The 19,089-nt window shown below is 39.2% G+C and overlaps 1 protein-coding gene across 1 annotated transcript in view; it reads left to right on the forward strand.

Annotated features, from left to right (window-relative positions):
* The window catches only part of ADGRA1 (adhesion G protein-coupled receptor A1), a 454,349-nt gene that overhangs the window by 221,516 nt on the left and 213,744 nt on the right, over nucleotides 1–19,089 (forward strand). The window contains exon 8 of the mRNA XM_030570731.1: nucleotides 12,351–12,515. Within this exon, the coding sequence (XP_030426591.1) occupies nucleotides 12,351–12,515 (165 nt within the window). The remainder of the gene's footprint in view (nucleotides 1–12,350; nucleotides 12,516–19,089) is intronic.

The raw sequence follows: 19,089 nt of genomic DNA on the forward strand, positions 1-19,089 counted from the left end.
ACTTGAACAAAGAGGTGATGCTCCAAAAGCAACTTATTTAAACAGTTGTAGATTATTATTTTATTTAGTAGCTCCAGATTTTCAGATATTTGTAGACATGGATTTGTAACACAAATATCTTACTAAATCTTTCCATTTTATTAATTGATAACATGCAAGGATAGAATATCCAAATGCATATTTATGTCTTCTATAGTAAAACAGAATAAAATAAACTTTTTTGTCTGTTAATTATAGATTTTTGAAACTATATTCTGTCTTGTGATATTTTTCTTGGCAAAGGGCATTTCCTTATGGGATATTCAAAAGGGTGTTTTCAATTCTGCTGCTAGCTCACATTTACCATTTCTTGCCAACAATAATAGTATTTGATTTTGCTCATGTTGAACTTTCTGTCATTATTCCTGTATGTGTGTATATATATATATGTCATATCCATACATGAAAATGTAACTGTAATACGGAAATAATTTCCTATCATCAGTGAACTGATGTAGGAGAAATTGACTTGTGTTTGTACCAAGTCAGTGCTAGTTTCTTAGGGCTGGACCGTTAGATTGGGGCCTACCTCATGGTAAGAGGCAGCACAATAACATGCAATCTCTGGAACAGCCCAGAAGGGAGACTGACTCACTTGAGCACCATCATTCTCCTGATCTCCTCACTTTTCTGGGGAGGGTGTCACAGTATTTGGTCACCGATACACTGGCGTAACTAAAACTTACAGGTGTGTGTGGAGTCTAGGCTCCAGCTACTCCCTCCAACACTTCCCACCCACCTTTGGGGTGAGGGTGGGAAATGTAGTCTGCTTCCCATTTTCACAGGAAGCTATAATACAGTTCATTAGCACAAGGGAGTAAGGGAGATGACTGATACTCGTATTCCCTGATGCTTGAATGTGTAAGCGGGGGAATGGTCCCACTATTGTGGGGAACTTTTCTGGCTGCTGTACTACCCCAGTGAAGTGGGCTAGCGGAAGGATCTGAGTCCTCGCTCCCTTTCCACTCTCCTGTCTGGCAGAGTCCTCATAACCCCAAAAAGGCTTGGCCCAGAATTCCTGTGGGGCTGCTGTGGTCGCCTGGGACAGGGGCTAGAGTGCCCCACTCCGGGGTACACTCTCTGCACTGGGCATCTTCCTGACCCACTTCATACAATTTAAAGCAAATTAAAAGTTGTTTAATTAACAATTAATTTTTAAAAAAGAATAAGGAAAAATGGGAAAGGTTAAAGGAAAACACATCACCCTGCTCTGTCGCAGGAACATTACAAACAGTGTCTCTGGACATCAGGGCACTTCACAGTCTGTTTCTTGTAGGTCCCAGGTCTCCTTCTCAGGCCCTGGCTCTGCTGCAGGGATGCTGCGGGTTGGACACTTGCAATGGTGGTGGCCACACACCTCCAGGCTTTGGGTGGTGGGACCCTTCTTCCCAGTGTTAGCCCCAGTGCTGCCCAGAGGATTCAGGGGGCCTGGGACAAAGCAATTTCGGGGGCCCCTTCCATAAAAAAAAAGTTGCAATACTATAGAATACTATATTCTCGTGGGGGCCCCTGTGGGGCCTGGGGCAAACTGCCCCACTTGCCCTCCCCTCTGGGCGGCCCTGGTCAGCCCCTAGTTGGGTTAAGATCCCCCTCCCAGTCTGGCCTGCAAGGACCCTCGGCTGGGGGTGTCTTTCTGTGCTGGGCCCTTTGCCCAACGTTTCCTCTTGGCTGGCCCCAGTTGCCTTTCTGGCCCCTCTGGATCTGGCACAGCTATGCTCCCGAGCTCAGCTTGGGCCCCTGCTTTCTCCTTATTAGCTCGGTCCCACTCTGTCTGACCCAGGCAATTCCAGCTCACAAGGAGGACGGGATCCCCCTGGTCTCCTGACTCCCTGATTAGCCTGCCCATCCTGTCAATCAGACTCAGAGGCTGAGGCTGACCTGTAGCATTGGCCTCTCCCCAATCTTTTAGTGCTGGGAGCTAGCCAACCAAAACACCCCCAATGAATGTTAATAAGGGGGCAACAGTCCACTTACACATGCAAGGTGGGCCACAATCTGCCCCTTAGTTTGTAGAGAAAATAAATCCAGTGGTTTGTTATAGTAGCCACCCTTTTACTGATGACTTAGTTATTGGGAGTTTTTAGGATTTAAGGACTTTTTAAAAATTGGGATTTTAAATGAAACTGAGAAGACAATTTTAAGTAAAGGTGTAAAATAAAGAGCAGGATTGATATATAGACAGTGAAGACGTTAACAGTCTGATTTATGGTGTTGTCTCATTTTTGTCCCATTCTATTTGCTGTCCTTTGAGATTACACATATGGACTCCAATCCTGCAAACCCTTAGGTACACAAGTAAAATTGAGGGCTATTTGCATATGTAAAGTGATTTACATGTGTAAATATTTCAGGATTATAGCTTATGAAATGGCTTGGTAACACTTAGGTATTAGGTTTGATAACAGTTTGTGATAAATTATAGGAATTCTAGGAGACTACACATTATTCTACATATTACCAGCACTTTTCTAAAACTGTTCTTTTTGTTTTGTTTTCCATTAGCTGGGCAGATATTGTTATTTTTTTACAAAAAAAAAATTTTCTTCCAGCTCAGGACAGTTTTACTTCCAGGTAACAGCAACCTTTCTGCTAACAGAAGAGTTATGTACAGCAAACAACAACAATCTCCTCAAACTTGAATCCATTTTTTTACTTTATTGTTCTGAGGGGTTGCCAGTATGCAGGTACTGCAATTGTATATTAACATTTGTCATTTTTAGATTTTCTGTTCAGAGAAAATATTGTAGCTGTCAAGAATCCATCAGCTGCTCTGTAGTGATAGGTTTTTTTCCCCGGATAATTGCACTATTTACCCAATAGACTCTAATGACTACTTTAGAGATTCTTTGTTCTATCCTGTAAATACTTAGTTAGGCAGTGTTTAGAAGCACTTATTTCATTGAGGCTTTAATAGTTGCTGTAGGGCCATTATGGTTTGTGAGGCTCTTTTTGAAAACAGTGACTTGTGCAGTAGGTTAAGAACCCATGAAAGTAGGTGTTAATGGGAAAACTAGCATGCCCATAACTGAAGCTGAGATAATACGTGCTATTAGAAGACATACTATTCACATCGTCTAAGTATTTGATCATGATACTGTGTAGATCCAAATGCCACCTGGAATTTATGCTGCTATGTCCCAATCATGAACCATTGCAAATGATAGTTTTTCATTTTAAAATGTGCTCAAAGTATAGAGCTATGGGCTGCCATAGACGTACATTGAGAGTCACTAAAAAGTCAGTGTTTCTTATTCCTGCATTCCTTATTACTTCATCACACAAATGGGAGGATAACTGCCATAGTAGCCCAGGTGGGGTGTGGGAGGAGGGAAGCAATGGGTGGGGTTGTTGCAGGGGCACCCCCTAGAATGGCATGCAGCTCATCATTTCTGCGGGATATCTGGGGCTCTGACCTGGAGCGGCTGTGCTCTCTGGTTCTCTAGTAGACCTGCCCCATATTTTAGGCTGGACTGACTCTATTTTTAGACAAAACATAAAGAAGGGAATGACCCTGGGAGTCATTCCCATTTTTGTCCATGCACCCCTGGCCGACCTCAGCGAGGCCAGCCAGGAGCACCCATGACAGCAGCAGACAGTACAATATGACAGATAACCGTCATCGCCAATTTCCAAAGCAGCAGACGATGCAATAGGGCTGGTAACTGTCTCTGCTACCTTGCAAAGGAAAATGAATGCTGCTGTGTAGCACTGCAGTACCACGTCTGTCAGCAGTATCCAGTACGCATACGATAATAGTGAAAAAAAGGCTAAATGGGCTCCATGGTTACCATGCTATGGCATCTGCCAGGGCAATCCAGAGAAAAAGGACAGGAAATGATTGTCTGCCGTTGCTTTCACAGAGGAAGGATTGAGCGATAACATTTACCCAGAATTACCCGCGATACTGTTTTTGCTCCATCATGCATTGTGATCTCAACCCAGAATTCCAATGGGCGGGGGAGACTGCAGGAGCTGTGGGATAGCTACCCACAGTGCAACGCTCCAGAAATCGACTCTAGCCTCAGTACATGGACACACACTGCCAAATTAATGTGCTTAGTGTGGCCGCGTGCACTCGACTTTATACAATCTGTTTTAAAAAACGGTTTATGTAAAGTCGGAATAATACTGTAGTGTAGGCATACCCCTTATCTAGGCAAGACAAAAAGACCATAGTTGTGAGGATAAATAGAGACCAAGAAATCTGATTCATCCCATAGATTTTTTTAGAAGGACTTTATGTACTGCTGTCAGTGACCTCTTGTTGATGGATGAGCAACTAAAGGGCATATTGAGAGGCAAGTGGTAATCAGCAGAAATTGTATAGTGCTGATATTTTATTTGTGCATCATTTGAGCAGCAATCTTGGGTTCTATTTGATGCTTAATTGCTGAACAGCTAGGTAAAGTGACTTAGCAAAGCAAAAACCCGTTTAACGTGTAAATCAATGCTCCTCTACCATTTTGAGGTTACCTTAAACTTCAGACTGTGCAACAAAGGATACTGAAAGCATGAAAAGTCCATATTGCTAAAACTTTTAGAAAAGAATCCCATCTCAGACAGTATTTTTAGACTCTAAACAATATTGTTAAAAAATCAGTGCCATTTTTTTGGAAGGACACAGACCTAAGGCTTAATTATCTGAAAAGAACAAGAGGATTTTCACATTAATTAATTGGAAGAGTAATGTTGGGATTTTTCTGAAATAATCTGAATTGATTAAATAAAATCCAGTGACAAGGGAGATGATTTACTGTTTTGTAACTTATTAAAGACCTGGGAATAGTTTAAAATAAATTTGTGAACTAAATGTACAAATCCTGTGGAAAACAATGGGGGCAGATATGGTACATTCTACTTGTTTGATAGAATAAAGGCAACTGAAAAAAATTGTCTTGTGATATACTATCTGACTGCTTAATTTTGAGAATACTGAAATATTGTAGAGATAAGAACATTAATCAAAACAAGTATTGTTAACTGTAAAGTTTTGGCTGAAAGTCTAAGAAAAAATAAATTTCATGTTTCCTAAAGAAAATAGGTACTGTTAGCTATCTTAGGGCTCACTCATCTCCCTATGAGATGTGCTTAGAGGGAACTCTGCACAATTGAATCTTCCAGCATGGAATGGTGGAAGGGTCTGCTTCAAAAGGCTGAGTTCTTGCCTAACTGGAAGAATTACATTTTTACTCACTTCCCCCTAAAGATTTCCTGGGAAACCCACTTAACTTTTAAAAGTTCATGTTTAAAAAAATAATCATTTGAGGCTCAGGGTTTCCATTAATCAGGACGCCTCTCTAGAGACGTTACATACAATCCCACAATAACACATAACCATTTGCATTTTTAATACAGTGAATTAATCCAGTAGGGTAGATCATGGTAGATCATGGTAGATCATGACACTTTACACCTTTAAAATATCAACATGAATTATGTAAATAAAAGTGTTTAGGTATCTTTTAAAGGTGTCTCTCTAGCTGAGCCTGTCAGGCCTCATTGAGAACATCCTGAGCAGCCCTTGGCAACTCATGACCCTGGCAGGAATCATGACACTTTTTGACTGTTTATAGCCATTTGATCTGGCAGCTCCCCACTTTGGCAAAATAAGATGTATAACATGTTGGAGACAGGACTTTTGAAGTCAACAGTTTGCCCCATTGTCTTTCAAGTGTCTACCTAGATGTTCTTATCTGGGAAGTCATAGTATTCCCTGTTTGTTATTCCCATAGCCTTCTCTTGCTTAATCAATGCATTCACAAAGGCAAGTCTTCTGACCCCAGTAACCCTCACTGACCAGTATTCCTAAATTGTTATATTTCAATATTCATAAGTACAAGTGATTAGATAGCAGCCCCACTTCAGCCATGCTGCTGTACAAGCATTTGAACTACAAACGTGAGAGAGAAATAATTTCAAATTAAAAAATTAGTTTATGTAGTGAACTGAGCATTATCTTTTTCTGGCTAGTCCCAAAGGCCTGTAATCAAATAATCAAGAATCATCAAAAAGAGGTTAACACTTCTCATGAATCATCTGGGAAATGTTTTTACTTAAAAAGCTTTTTATGCAATTTTGACTCTGTTGGACTGATTGTCACAATGATATTTTTGTCTGATAACCTTTGCTAGTACACAAGAACTATGCAAATGGAATAAAACTTTCTTTGGATACAATATTCCAGTCTAGAATACTACTTCTCTGAGAGCAAATGGAAGATGTACAGCAGATCTAACTGCATTGTACCAAACGACTGCTATGGCAGTTGAGTGAATTCCAAGATAACTGGGTAATCCACAGGGTAGCATGGTCCTCTTAGTACATAAACCAAAGATGAGCAAGTTAGGCACTATTTAAATCACAATGAAACTTAATGTTTAATATATTAAATATTTTGAGTGTCTGGTTTTTCAACACATAGATTGAATTAAATGATTAGTTATATGTTTTATATATTTGATCAGAAGAAATAGAAAATCCAGTGTATTGAATTTGATGACTTTGACAAATTGATTACACCTGGAATATATTTGCTAGACCTCTTCTGTGTTGCATAAAGACTCTGAATGAGTATCTTCCCTTTTTCTTGCTGCTGCCTGACACAAATTTTCTTTAAAAATGCATCAGTTCTCTAAAGATATTTATTTCATGGGCAATTCTGACAATTTGTCAGAGAGATCAGGCTAGCAATATGTTAGTTTTAAATGCCCAGACTTGCACATTCTCTTTTGATTTTCCATGCCTTAACCTTTTATCCTCTGTGAAAGTCTGCATTCTAAGCAGCAGCAGGCTCCAGGGATCATCATTTTTTAAATTCTTTGTTAGTATTAATAATTTATGGAGGCTTGGATTAGATATAGGCTATGCAGGCTTTTTGCCTAAATTGTGGAAAACAATTCTCTGTGTCTGTCTGCCTGAAGAAGAGTTAAGTTTAACAAAAGTTAAACTGTTCATGTTCCAATAATTTATTTTTGTTTCTCCCCTGTACAAAGATTGGTTCTTCCAGTGTTATACAGGAAATTAGATCAGATTCTAAAACCTTTCTGAAGGAAAGATTATCAAAATAGGCTGCTGTAGCCTTCCCATGGTTATTTTTTCTGACATGTAAATGACTATCAGAAGATAAATGTTGCTAAGGTATTATTTGGGGACAAGAAATGAGTAACTCATAACTCTACATAACATGACCTACTTCTGATCTGCCTAATTAGTTATGCATAGCTCTAAGGAAGAAAATCTATGCTTCAAATGAAAATCTTTTGCCATACTGATTAAATGGGTATACTTTCTGCCTGTATTAAGCTTCCTCACTTAGCAATGACCAATGCTGCAGGCTGTTGTAGAGTATTACAATGACTTTTCATGGAATAGTTTCAGTTGTATATAGTGGTTAATTTTCCAGCATGTCAATCATTACATTTGAGAGAGGACTCCTATCACGCATAAGTTCTCCCAGCACAAAGAGGAGAATATATGTATATCCTTGTGTTGGGGTTTGCAGACCCCTCACTAAGACTAAAGGAGCGATGGAGCAGTACTGGGCCAGAAGGCCCTTCATCTCAGCAGCTGCAGAGCATGCTCCAAATAGGGGACCTGTTAGAAATGGGACTCTGGCAAACAAGCTGTGGGGAGAGTGAAAGAGAGACTATATACAGGAAGGAAGACAGTACCTTCTAGGAAAGAGGAATACACAGGGGAATGACCTCTTTTTCTCGCCCCTTTTCTCTGACAAGGAGGAAATCATTGAACACTGCGAAGCGAGCTGGGAAGCCCCAACTGCCTATCTGATTCACTGAGACTGCTTGAACAACCTTTTGTGAGAGGCAAGCAGAGGGCTGTGACCATTCCCCAAACAAAGAGAGACCTGGTGGGGAGGGGGGTTGGAAGTGGCCCAGATGAGGCTGGTCTGGGGTATCAGCCAGTGGGAACAGACACATCCCTTGGGCTCTGGGCTGGGACCATGTGGAGAGGGATCACCCAGGTCTCCTTACCCTTCCCTCTGCCCCTAGTCCAACATAGAGAAGGACAGACTGTAACTTGGCTGCCAGACCCTGAGATTGCCAGACAACAGGGGCGGCTCTAGGTATTTTGCCGCCCCAAGCACGGCAGGCAGGCTGCCTTTGGCAGCTTGCCTGCGGGAGGTCCCTGGTCCCGTGGATTTGATGGCACACCTGCGGGTGGTCCGCCAAAGCCACGGGACCAGCGGACCCTCCGCAGACAAGCCGTCAAAGGAAACCTGCCTGCCACCTTTGCGGTGACCGGCAGAGCGCCCTCTGTGGCTTTCCGCCCCAGGCACGCGCTTGGTGTGCTGGTGCCTGGAGCCACCCCTGCCTGACAAGGCTCCCAGTCCCTCCAGACTTTGGAGACTGTTATGTCACAGCATGCCCACTGCGCCAGCTGGCCTCTGAGTGAACCCCACTACAATCCTCTTCCTTGCTTTTGAGGTTCTGTGTTTATAATATAAGGTGCATGATAAATTGACAGTGAAATCTAAATGAACAAAATTTGTGCTACTCGGCCCTTTGACCTCTTCGGGCAGCTCTCCAATCAGAACACTTCAGTTCCAAGTTGCACTAATCCCCTCTTGTGAACATCTAGACTTTCATCCACTGTACCTCTTGCCAAGTCACAAGCTTCTACTGGAAATGGCAACTACTACATCTCTCAAGAAGAGAGAGAAAAACCATTCCAGTTTTAGGAAAGGCATGATGCCCGCTGCAGTGGGCTCTTTCTGTCCTCTGCTTCACCCTTCACCCCCTCGCTACTGCCACGAGGTCTGCTGAATGAACTCGTGGGAACGATCCTCAGCCTTTGTGGGATAAGCCAGGTGTCTGAAAGAGAGATGGCAGCCAGAGGCACAACTAAATGCATCTCTTGTGAACAGGAGGAACCAGGAGCCTCCATCCTCCTCATGTCTTGATTCCACTCTGATCAAGCTCCCTACATTCAGCATTCTTCTAGGCTCATGTGGAGACTGAGAGTTTCTAGCCCTTGCCAAGACTCACCACCATCCTCAAGGAAGCTCAAGAGCAGCCTGTTATTAGGAGCCAAAAATCACTATTATTATTGGAACCTTTGAGAAAGCTACTGTAATAATGCCAAGACACGGCATAAGCAGTGTACCTCCTGGAAAGATTTACAAAGGAGTTTAAAATTGTATACAGACCCATGCTTTCTTTAAAGTCTTCCAGAAACCTGAAGTTGCCAAGGATTATAGGTGAAAAAATGTTTAAGGCATCAAGTTGAGTGGCAGGACAATTTACAGACGTCTCTTTTTAAGAATGTAAAAGGTTTCTCTACTTGACCAGTCCCCAAAAAGCCTCCAGGGGGGAATAAAATCAGTTAATCATTTGTCATATCCAGATGGTAAGAAAATGAACAATTTCACCATTGGGCTCACTACCCAAAATGTTCCTAGAGGAATATAAATTAATTCTTAATTTGCCATGGCCAGATGGTAATTCGTACCCTAGTCATTATGCAGGGTCTTCTGCATTGCTTAATGCTGGATCTGGCCTTTTATTTTGTCCACCATTAGTCAAGTCTCATAGAAAGCTAAATGAATCTGAATGTCAGCCTCCTCATATGATCTCAGAGAACGCTGATCTCTTGTACTTCTAATGTAAGGGCTAATGTTACGCTAGTAAATATTTGCCTGTGGAGCTGTGTGAAAATTAAGTTAACTTAATTAGCAAGCAAAAACTACATTTAATAGTAGTTAAGATTATGGCAAAACTTCATGCAATCAGAACTTTAAAAGGATGGAAATAAGAAGTTAAGGGGAAAGACATGTACATTCCTTTCCAGCTTCAGATTTCCCACAAGCTGTTGATAATGCAGTCTGGTACCCCCATAAAGCCTTCACATCTGTATCCAGCAGATACCCAAAAAGCAAGTGCATCAAACTTGTTCTCAAATGCAAAACATTAACAGTTATCTTATATGCTTTTTTATCAATTATATCAATAGATTAGTTCATCTGACTGTCCCATATTTCACACATTTCAGAAGTTATTCTGCCTCAATGCCACTGTGAAGTCATTTTTTTTCAAAAAACGTTTTATTGAAAAACAGTTTCAATGGAAATTTTTCAACTAGCTAGAAGTTTTTGTCCTCAGCTGACTGTGAAGGTGATGTGAAAGTATCTGTGGTCTGAAAGAGTAAATTTAATTTAGGAATCATTATCAACTGGTTAATGGTATTGAAGTGACTAGCTGAGGAGGTCATCCTCCATTGTTTATGGAGAAAAAAAATGGGAATATAAATTGCTGAGTGAATCAATCAATTGTAGTCCATTTTGATATAGATGACAGCATCAGTTCAACTAGTTTGCATGTGAGGAAATTGGACACCTTCATGCAGCTAATGTGTTGTTTAATTTATTCATCATGATTTAAGTTGAAAGAATAGAAATTTGTCAAGAAGTTTAAGATGACAAAATGCAATAATTCTGGTATAATTCTTTTTACTACACATTGCCTTTAAAAATTGTCAAACTCATGACAGATAGCTTGAAGGACCTCCAAACACCTGCCGATAAGGTTTTATTTTAACTACCTCAGATTTTATTTTGATATCAGTTTGACAGTTACTGAACTATGTGATATTGTTTTATCATGCACATTTATCACCTTGCCTGCATTCTGGCCATAATCCATTTCTTCCAGAACATCTAACATTCCAAGTCACTGAGCAGATTTGAACAGCTTCCATTTTTGTAAAAAAATAAAAAATTTTCAGGGAGATGTTGCCTTTCCCATCCTCCCAACTCCTTTTGAAATCTAGAATTTCTTCCTAGAAATGCATTTCCTTGAGGATCAGAATGAGCAATATTCAGTTCTGGATCAGTGACAGATTTACGGTCTAATTAATATATTGCGATTTGTTTATTAGAAAGCAAGCTTTTTTCAATGGTGTAAATTTTTCATGGTAGATCATGACACTTTACACCTTTAAAATATCAACATGAATTATGTAAATAAAAGTGTTTAGGTATCTTTTAAAGGTGTCTCATTGTTTGTTAGTGATTACAATTAACAAGGCACCTCCCAGAAATTCTGAAAGGGATGAGCCATGACACAAGAATCTCGCAGTCTAAGGACAGATACACAAGTCAGAGGAAGGGGAACAATGTTTGTTTGTTTCCAGGTAGATTTGTTGTAGGTAGGACTCAAACGAAGAATATTTGCTGTATGTAGCACAGCAGAAATGCATCTTTAATAAGGACTTAAATGTTGAATTTGCTTCCAGAAATTCAATAGTTAATTTTTTTGTTTATAAGATCTATGGAATTGCACTCATTAGGTGAAATCCTGGTCCTATTGAAGTCAATGGTAAAATTTCCTTTGACTTCAATGGGGTAAAGGGTTCCCTCATTATACTAAGGGAAGCAGGGCTGACATGTTGAAGTCTATGAAAAATAGTATTAATACAATTTAGAAATAGGTCTAAAATAATTCCCCAAACCTTGTAGAATATTTGGCATACAGAGTCAACATGTTAGTATGGTGTCGTACTGCACAGAAGTTTCAGTATTGGGGACTTGATAATAACCCCTATATTTAGGTTTCTTAACACTCCATTCTAAGGGTTTGTGTGTGGGGGGGTTTGTTTATTTTTGATTTTGGGGTTTTTTTTTAGACAAGTAGTAACACCTCCACTGTTAGCAGAAACAGTAACAATGAGAACCCCCAGCTATACAAATGTATTTTCTTTGTCCCTCGAAATGCCATTCAGATGCCCCTGAGTTGCACAATACTAACACAATTATCATTTTCATCTTCTTGCTTGCATTACTCAGGAAACTGTTGACAGTTTGCTAAAATCACTGAAAATTGTAAAGATCCAGGCCCATGCAGATGCTGCAGCAGTACAAGACACTGGCCTGAGAATGCCTTGGAGTTGCTAAAACATCTTTGGGGTGGAGGACATCATGACCAAATTCAGGTTGCAGTGGCAACTGTAAATCTGGCATTTTCTAACTTTCCGTTGTTTGACTTTGCAGTGTAAATAACATTCTTTTCATGTAGCTTTTTGTATGTAACTGATACTCATTTGGGATGACCTGTACAAATATCTGTGGCTTTGTCACTCATGGTCAGAACAGCTAATCCAAATTCATGTTGATGAAAACTTCATACCAAATCACCATGTTTCTCTGTCTGTCGCAATACACACACACAAATGGTTTTGTATTTTTGTAGTAAATTCCTAAAAGAGAACTTCATATTTTTCAAGTAATAAATGTCTACCTGTGCATAGATTAGCTGTGGTCAATAATTTGTATTTTATTTTTTTATATATACATATAGTGAGCTTATCTTGTCCAACATTGACATTGGTGCAACTGGAGATTGGGAGTGTCTGATCAACAACTCCTATGGAACCAGTACTAAGCACGTAGAAATTGTGGTATTAGAAACAGCAGCACCCTACTGCCCTGAAGAAAGAATAATTAATAATAAAGGAGATTTCAGGTATGATTTTGTCTAAGTTTAAAATATACAAAGATGAAGAAAGCAAAGGCCTTTGTCCTCTATAAAATGGATCTATACGTTCATCCTGGCCACATTACTTACAACAGGTTCTCAAACATTTTCTCAGCATGGACCTCATATTAATGCAAGAAATTGACCTGTGGACTATTTTCCCTCTCATCCATGGTTTATATAAATATCCTTATGACAACAAGTGCTCATGTGGAAAAGGAACATTAGGAAAGTATCTCACTTAGTTTTTGCTGTGTTTTTAAATGTGCTTTAGTAGGATGAAGAACCAACACCCTTTGACTAGCCAGATCTCTGAGGACCACCGGCAGGTGCTTCGTGGTCAGGGCCGTCCTTAGGAATAGGCAACATAGGCAGCTGCGTAGGGCACCTGAAAATTTGGGGCACCACTGGGTCTTAGTGTCCCCCCTCTTGTTTTCCTATCCCTGTTCTGACCCTTCCTGCAGGCTCCCACAGATGGCTGCTCTAGCCTGGTGAGTCTTCCTTGGGAGGGAATCTAGTAGTTAAAAGTGAAAAAAACTCCAGCCTGCCAGACCTATTAGCACAACACTGAAACTGTTAAAGAGACATTCAAGGGGTAATAAAGCCATTTAACAGGCATTTGCCAACCCCAAGGTATATACTGACAGGTTTCAGAGTGGTAGTCCTGTTAGTCTGTATCAGCAAAAACAAGGACAAGTCCTTGTGTCACCTCAAAGACTAACAAATTATTTGGGCATAAGCTTTTGTGGACTAGAACCCATTTCATCAGATGTCCACGAAAGCTTATGCCCAAATAAATTTTTATACTGTCAGTTTCTGACTTTACTGACAAAAACAGTTGTGCATTAATGTAATATTTACACAAAACATGTCAGTCTACAGGACCTTAGTTTAAAATTTGCTTTAAAAATATTTCATTAGTGAGCTGGTGAAGATTATAAAATCACATTTCTAAAAAATGCATAGAGTTTTAGATGCACAATCATCTTTAGCCTTAAATTGTGGATCTTCAGACATAGTTTTTTAAATAAATCCTTCAAAAGACCTCCCTTATCTAAAATACACATTTTAATTACTGTAGTTAAAAAAAAAAAAGTGCTTCCAAATCTTCCTGTCCATCCCTTCACCACCTCTCCCCCCACTCCCCACTGAAGAGAGCCCTTAAAGGGACAACAGTCCTTCCCTTCCAGATAGCTGGACAAAGAGTTCCCTTTCTTTACTTCTGACTATCCGACAAACTAGTTTTAAAAGAACCCTCCAGCAAAATCAGTACCTTAGTAAGACAAAATCCTTGTTATACCTAAAATCTTTGGAAACATATTTTTTTAAAGTTGGTGAAATTTCATAACCATGTCTCTTGTTATGGAGATGACACAAAATAAATTACTGTTCCCTTTTTCTAAAAGCAATGAACATTGTTATGAACACACTAAACCTCTCTGATTAATTTAAAAGAATGTCTTTGTTTCAGTGAGTTAAATATGTAGTAATCTGGAATGCTGGTTTAAGATTTGAGTACATTTAAAATATAAATTCAACTTAGAAATACTGATGAAGAAAATGTAAAACAGAGAAGAGCTCCATCATGTATTCCATTATATGTAATGTTGTATTCAGCAGGACAGCTGACTCACCCTTACTATGAAGTTTTTGCAAATAAATCTCTGACAAACTTCAGGGCATATCAAAAAACCTGTGACTGACATTTTTTATTCCCAAATTTTAGTGCTTTTAATTAGGTACTTTCTTCATGTCCATTCTGCATGAGGGAGAGTGCATGGAAGTCTCTGCGGGGAACTGTGACTCTCCGCCACCTTGAGGCAGGCTGGGCATCTCATTATCCTTTGCTGTCAAGTCCCTCCACCCCCCTCCCCCACCAGGCTGTGAGCTTGGGCTGCCATCCGGCATAGGGGCACCAGTTTAATAATACTGCGTAGGGCCCCATAAATCCTAAGGACGGCCCTGTTTGTGGTCTATAGAATGCATTATGAGAAACTCTGTTATAATGCTTGCAGTATAGTATGGGTTCTCAACCTGAGGTCATGGAAGGTTTAGCGGGGTTGTGACTGCCTTTCTTTTCATTATGGCTAAATGTGAGGAGGCTCTGAAAACTTCTGGGACTCCTTTCTCTTTTGTAACACAGAATCATAGTAAAGAATAAGTCAATAACCACTGCACTAAAACATTAAAGGATATGATCTTCAATACACTTCTGAATAATCCATTTGAGTTCAAGTTGTTTTGTTCAGGTGCTATTAGGAGCAATAAATAGCATTACAACGGTTACGGAATACTCCACTGGAGATACTAAAAATGTAAAGTGAAAATTGTTCAGATAAACAGAGATTACTTGAGATGACTTTTTATGAATATAGTACCCAAGTTACAAAAATACCTAGTAATATATAGTAAAATTGGAAAAAATAGTAATAGAATACTTAAATCTGCCTTCTGAAAAACTTGTTCTTTTAAATAAATATGAGTATTACCCATAAATTGTATTTAGAAAGAGATTAAGTATATTAGTTGCATTTGGGTAGACTTTTCCCCTAAAATTACATATTAATCCCATAGTCTGCACTAAGTGGTGACCAAATGTAACTTATGATTTATCTCCAGTTTAATCACATGATATGTTTTTAAAAGTTTGTAACTCCCAAAATGGAGAAGAACCAGAGACTTCATGAAATCAACTAGGGATTCCGCTATATTGCTAGAGATTTTCACTGGGAGAAGTTGAAATATGGTGGTGATGAGTATAACACTCTAAGATAAGTTATTTTAACCTGTCCTGCAGTAACACCAGTGTGTAACCATCTCCAAAGAGCAAGAAGGTAACTTGTTGCCAGGTTGATTATCATAACAGTTGATATTGCATAATTAATTAAAAGAAAACTAAGGTGGGCAAGGACTTTTTCCTGTGGGAGCTAAGCGCTCTGTGTACAAGCTTCCAACTGGACTAAACATCTTCTCCTTCAGTTTATCCTTAAACTGTGAGAATGAGTCAATTTTTCTTGGGACTTTGCTTCTAGCTTTCACTTCTAGTACAACATAGACAGAGTTGGGGGCGGGGGTGGGGAGAAGGAAAACTTACTGCCACCAAAGATTGTTTTCACAATTCTACAAAAAACAAAAAACAAAAAAACCTACCCCAAAACATATTATTGCTTCACCACAAATTTCAAGGAAAATATTGAAATTAATGCAAGACACATAGCTAAATTCCTTTGATTCCTTTAAAAGTCTCAACCAGAGCTGCTTGGGTTTATTTGTTACTGGCAAAACTACCTTTCTATCTAGCCCCATAAGAGTGAATTTTGGGTGCTTTTTAATGAACCATTTTTAAAATAGATTATATAAAATAGTACTGAGTGCCACACAATGCAGCTTTCAAATGGCAACTTTAAGAAGCCCATTATACACTTGCCAGTAAATGTCATCCTTTTATTTATAAATAAAAGATGTATAAATTCCTACATAGTGTCTCAAACTAACTCCAAGGGCATTTTGCCTTTATATATAAATCAAAGGAACAGGAATGCATGTTTCTCTCCTTATTGATCATCTTTCAGAAAGTCCAGACAAATTTAGTTTTGAAGCATAGATCAAAAGTATCTTGAATCCATGGAATCTTTTGGCATTTGAAGGGAATTAATGTAAAATTATAGAGAACTTCTTTTGAGCAAACTTAGCATTAACACATGAAGCATGTTTCAAAGGTTTCTCTTCTGAGATGTAGCTAACATGCCAGTAATTTTTAATGGAAAGATCTTTGAGGTTTTGATATCATAGCAAATATGTAGGTAGAAAGACATCATCCAAAAAGCAGAACTAAAAAGAACTGCCTCTTTATTGGGCAGAGAAGCAATAAATGTGGTGGAAGGTTGGTCCTTTTAGTTGGCAGGCCCAGGTGGTGTTTATAATTGCAATAAGAATATTATGCATTGTGAATCAGAGTGAACTGATCCTATGAACTGCATAATATTCTGTGTGATGCTGTACTTTGCTTCTCACTTACTCTAAGTCTGTTCTTAAGAGCTAAAGGTAAAAGCTTTAAGTTGCATTATTCCTAATCCTAAAGGGTTAGATTCTGACAGCCTTGCTTACATTAGGTGCTTACTTTTCTGAAGACCCTCATTGATTTTATGTTTGAGGTAAGAATTGGGCTTTTAGCTAATACAGTACACTATCTTTCACTAAAGGTAACATACAGTTCAAATGCAAGGAGGAAAATATCTGGTATTTTCTTTTTCTTTTTTTTCCAAACTCTGTTCATGTTTCATTTTGAATCCAATGTTTTTGCTCCATTTGATGAATTATTTCATTGGTTAGTTAGCTGTGGAAAAGGAAGATAATTTTTCTTCTTGGCTTAACTTTCTTTGGCATTGAAAAAATGTAGATGGCTCAGAACCTATCAGCGTATTATGTACTAGCGTTCAAATCAACCTTCAGAGCAAAAGTAAAAAGGGTTAATTTACATGTTTAATCTAAACGATAATCGAGGTGTGCTACATTCGTCACTGGCAAGCTGAGTACTTGTATGACTGCTTAGGTCTAAACATTACATCAGTATAATTTAAACTGAGGATATGTCTGCATTGCATTTTGGAGTGAGTCTCCCAGCCTGTTTAACACACCCAGGAGTTTAAAGAACAGCTAGCCAAAAACATAAAAAGTGGTAATAAAATGTTTTTAAAGTACATCAGAAGCAGGAAGCCTGTTAAACAACCAATGGTACCCCTGGACAATCAAGATACAAAAGGAGCACTTAGAGACAATAAAGTAATTGCAGAGAAACTAAATGAAATCTTTGCTTCAGTCTTCATGGCTGAGCATGTTAGGGAGATTCCCAAACCTGAGCCAGCTTTTGTAGATGACAAATCAGAGGAATTGTCACATATTGAGGTGTCAGTAGAGGAGGTTTTAGAATAATTGATAAACTTAACAGTAACAAGTCACCGGGACCAGATGGCATTCACCCAAGAGTTCTGAAAGAACTCAAATGTGAAATTGCAGAACTACTAACTATGGTTTGTAACCTGTCCTTTAAATCAGCTTCTGTACCCAATGACTGGAAGATAGCTAATGTAACACCAATATTTTAAAAGGGCTCTAGAGGTGATCCCAGCAATTACAGACTAGTAAGTCTAACGTCAGCACCGGGCAAATTGGTAGAGACAATCACAAAGAATAAAATTGTCAGACACATAGAAGAATATCAATTGTTGGGCAAAAGTCAATATGGTTTCTGTAAATGGAAATCATGTCTTACTAATCTATTAGAGGTCTTTGAAGGGTTCAACAAATGTGGACAAGGGGGATCCAGAAAACATAGAACAAAAGACAGGGAACAAAGGGTAGGAATAAATGATAAATTTTCAGAATGGAGAAGGGTAACTAGTGGTGTTCCTCAAGAGTCAGTCCTAGGACCAATCCTAGGACCAATCCTATTCAACTTATTCATAAATGATCTGGAGAAAGGGGTAAAAAGTGAGGTGACAAAGTTTGCAGATGATACTAAACTGCTCGGGATAGTTAAGACCAAAGCAGACTGTTAAGAACTTCAAAAAGATCTCACAAAACTAAGTGACAGGGCAACAAAATAGCAAATGAAATTTAATGTGAATAAATGTAAAGTAATGCACATTGGGAAAAATAACACCAACTATACATAGAATATGATGGGGGCTAATTTAGCTACAACTAATCAGAAAAAAAGATCTTGGAGTCATTGTGGATAGTTCTCTGAAGACATCCACGCAGTGTGCAGCGGCAGTCAAAAAAGCAACAGAATGTTAGGAATCATTAAAAAGAGGATAGAGAATAAGAAGGAGAATATATTATTGCCCTTATATAAATCGATGATATGCCCACATCTTGAATACTGCATACAGATGTAGTCTTCTCATCTCAAAAAAGATATACTGGCATTAGAAAAGGTTTAGACAAGGGCAACTAAAACAATTAGGGGTTTGGAACGGGTCCCATATGAAGAGAGATTAAAGAGGCTCGGACTTTTCAGCTTGGAAAAGAGGAGACTAAGGGAGACATGATAGAGGTATATAAAATCATGAGTGGTGTGGAGAAAGTGAATAAAGAAAAGTTGTTTTCTTGTTCCCATAATATAAGAACTAGAGGCCACAAAATGAAATTAATGGGCAGCAGGTTTAAAACAAATAAAAGGAATTTCTTCTTCACACAGCACAGTCAGCTTGTGGAAATTCTTCCCTGTGGAGGTTGTGAAGGCTAGGACAATAACAGGGTTTAAAAGAGTACTGGATAAATTCATGGAGGTTAAGTCCATTAATGGCTATTAGCCAGGATGGGTAAGGAATGGTGTCCCTAGCCTCTGTTTGAGGTGGTGATGATTGGCAGGAGAGAGATCACTTGATCATTACCTGTTAGGTTCACTCCCTCTGGGGCACCTGGCATTGGCCACTGTCAGTAGACGGGATATTGGGATGGACAGACCTTTGGTCTAACCCAGTACGGCCATTCTTATGTTCTTAGACTAGTGGCTCTTACTAGTGCTCTAAAAACAACTGTGTAGACAGCGCTGTCG

Source organism: Gopherus evgoodei, chromosome 7, assembly GCF_007399415.2.
Source record: "Gopherus evgoodei ecotype Sinaloan lineage chromosome 7, rGopEvg1_v1.p, whole genome shotgun sequence".
NCBI classification, from domain to species: domain Eukaryota; kingdom Metazoa; phylum Chordata; order Testudines; family Testudinidae; genus Gopherus; species Gopherus evgoodei.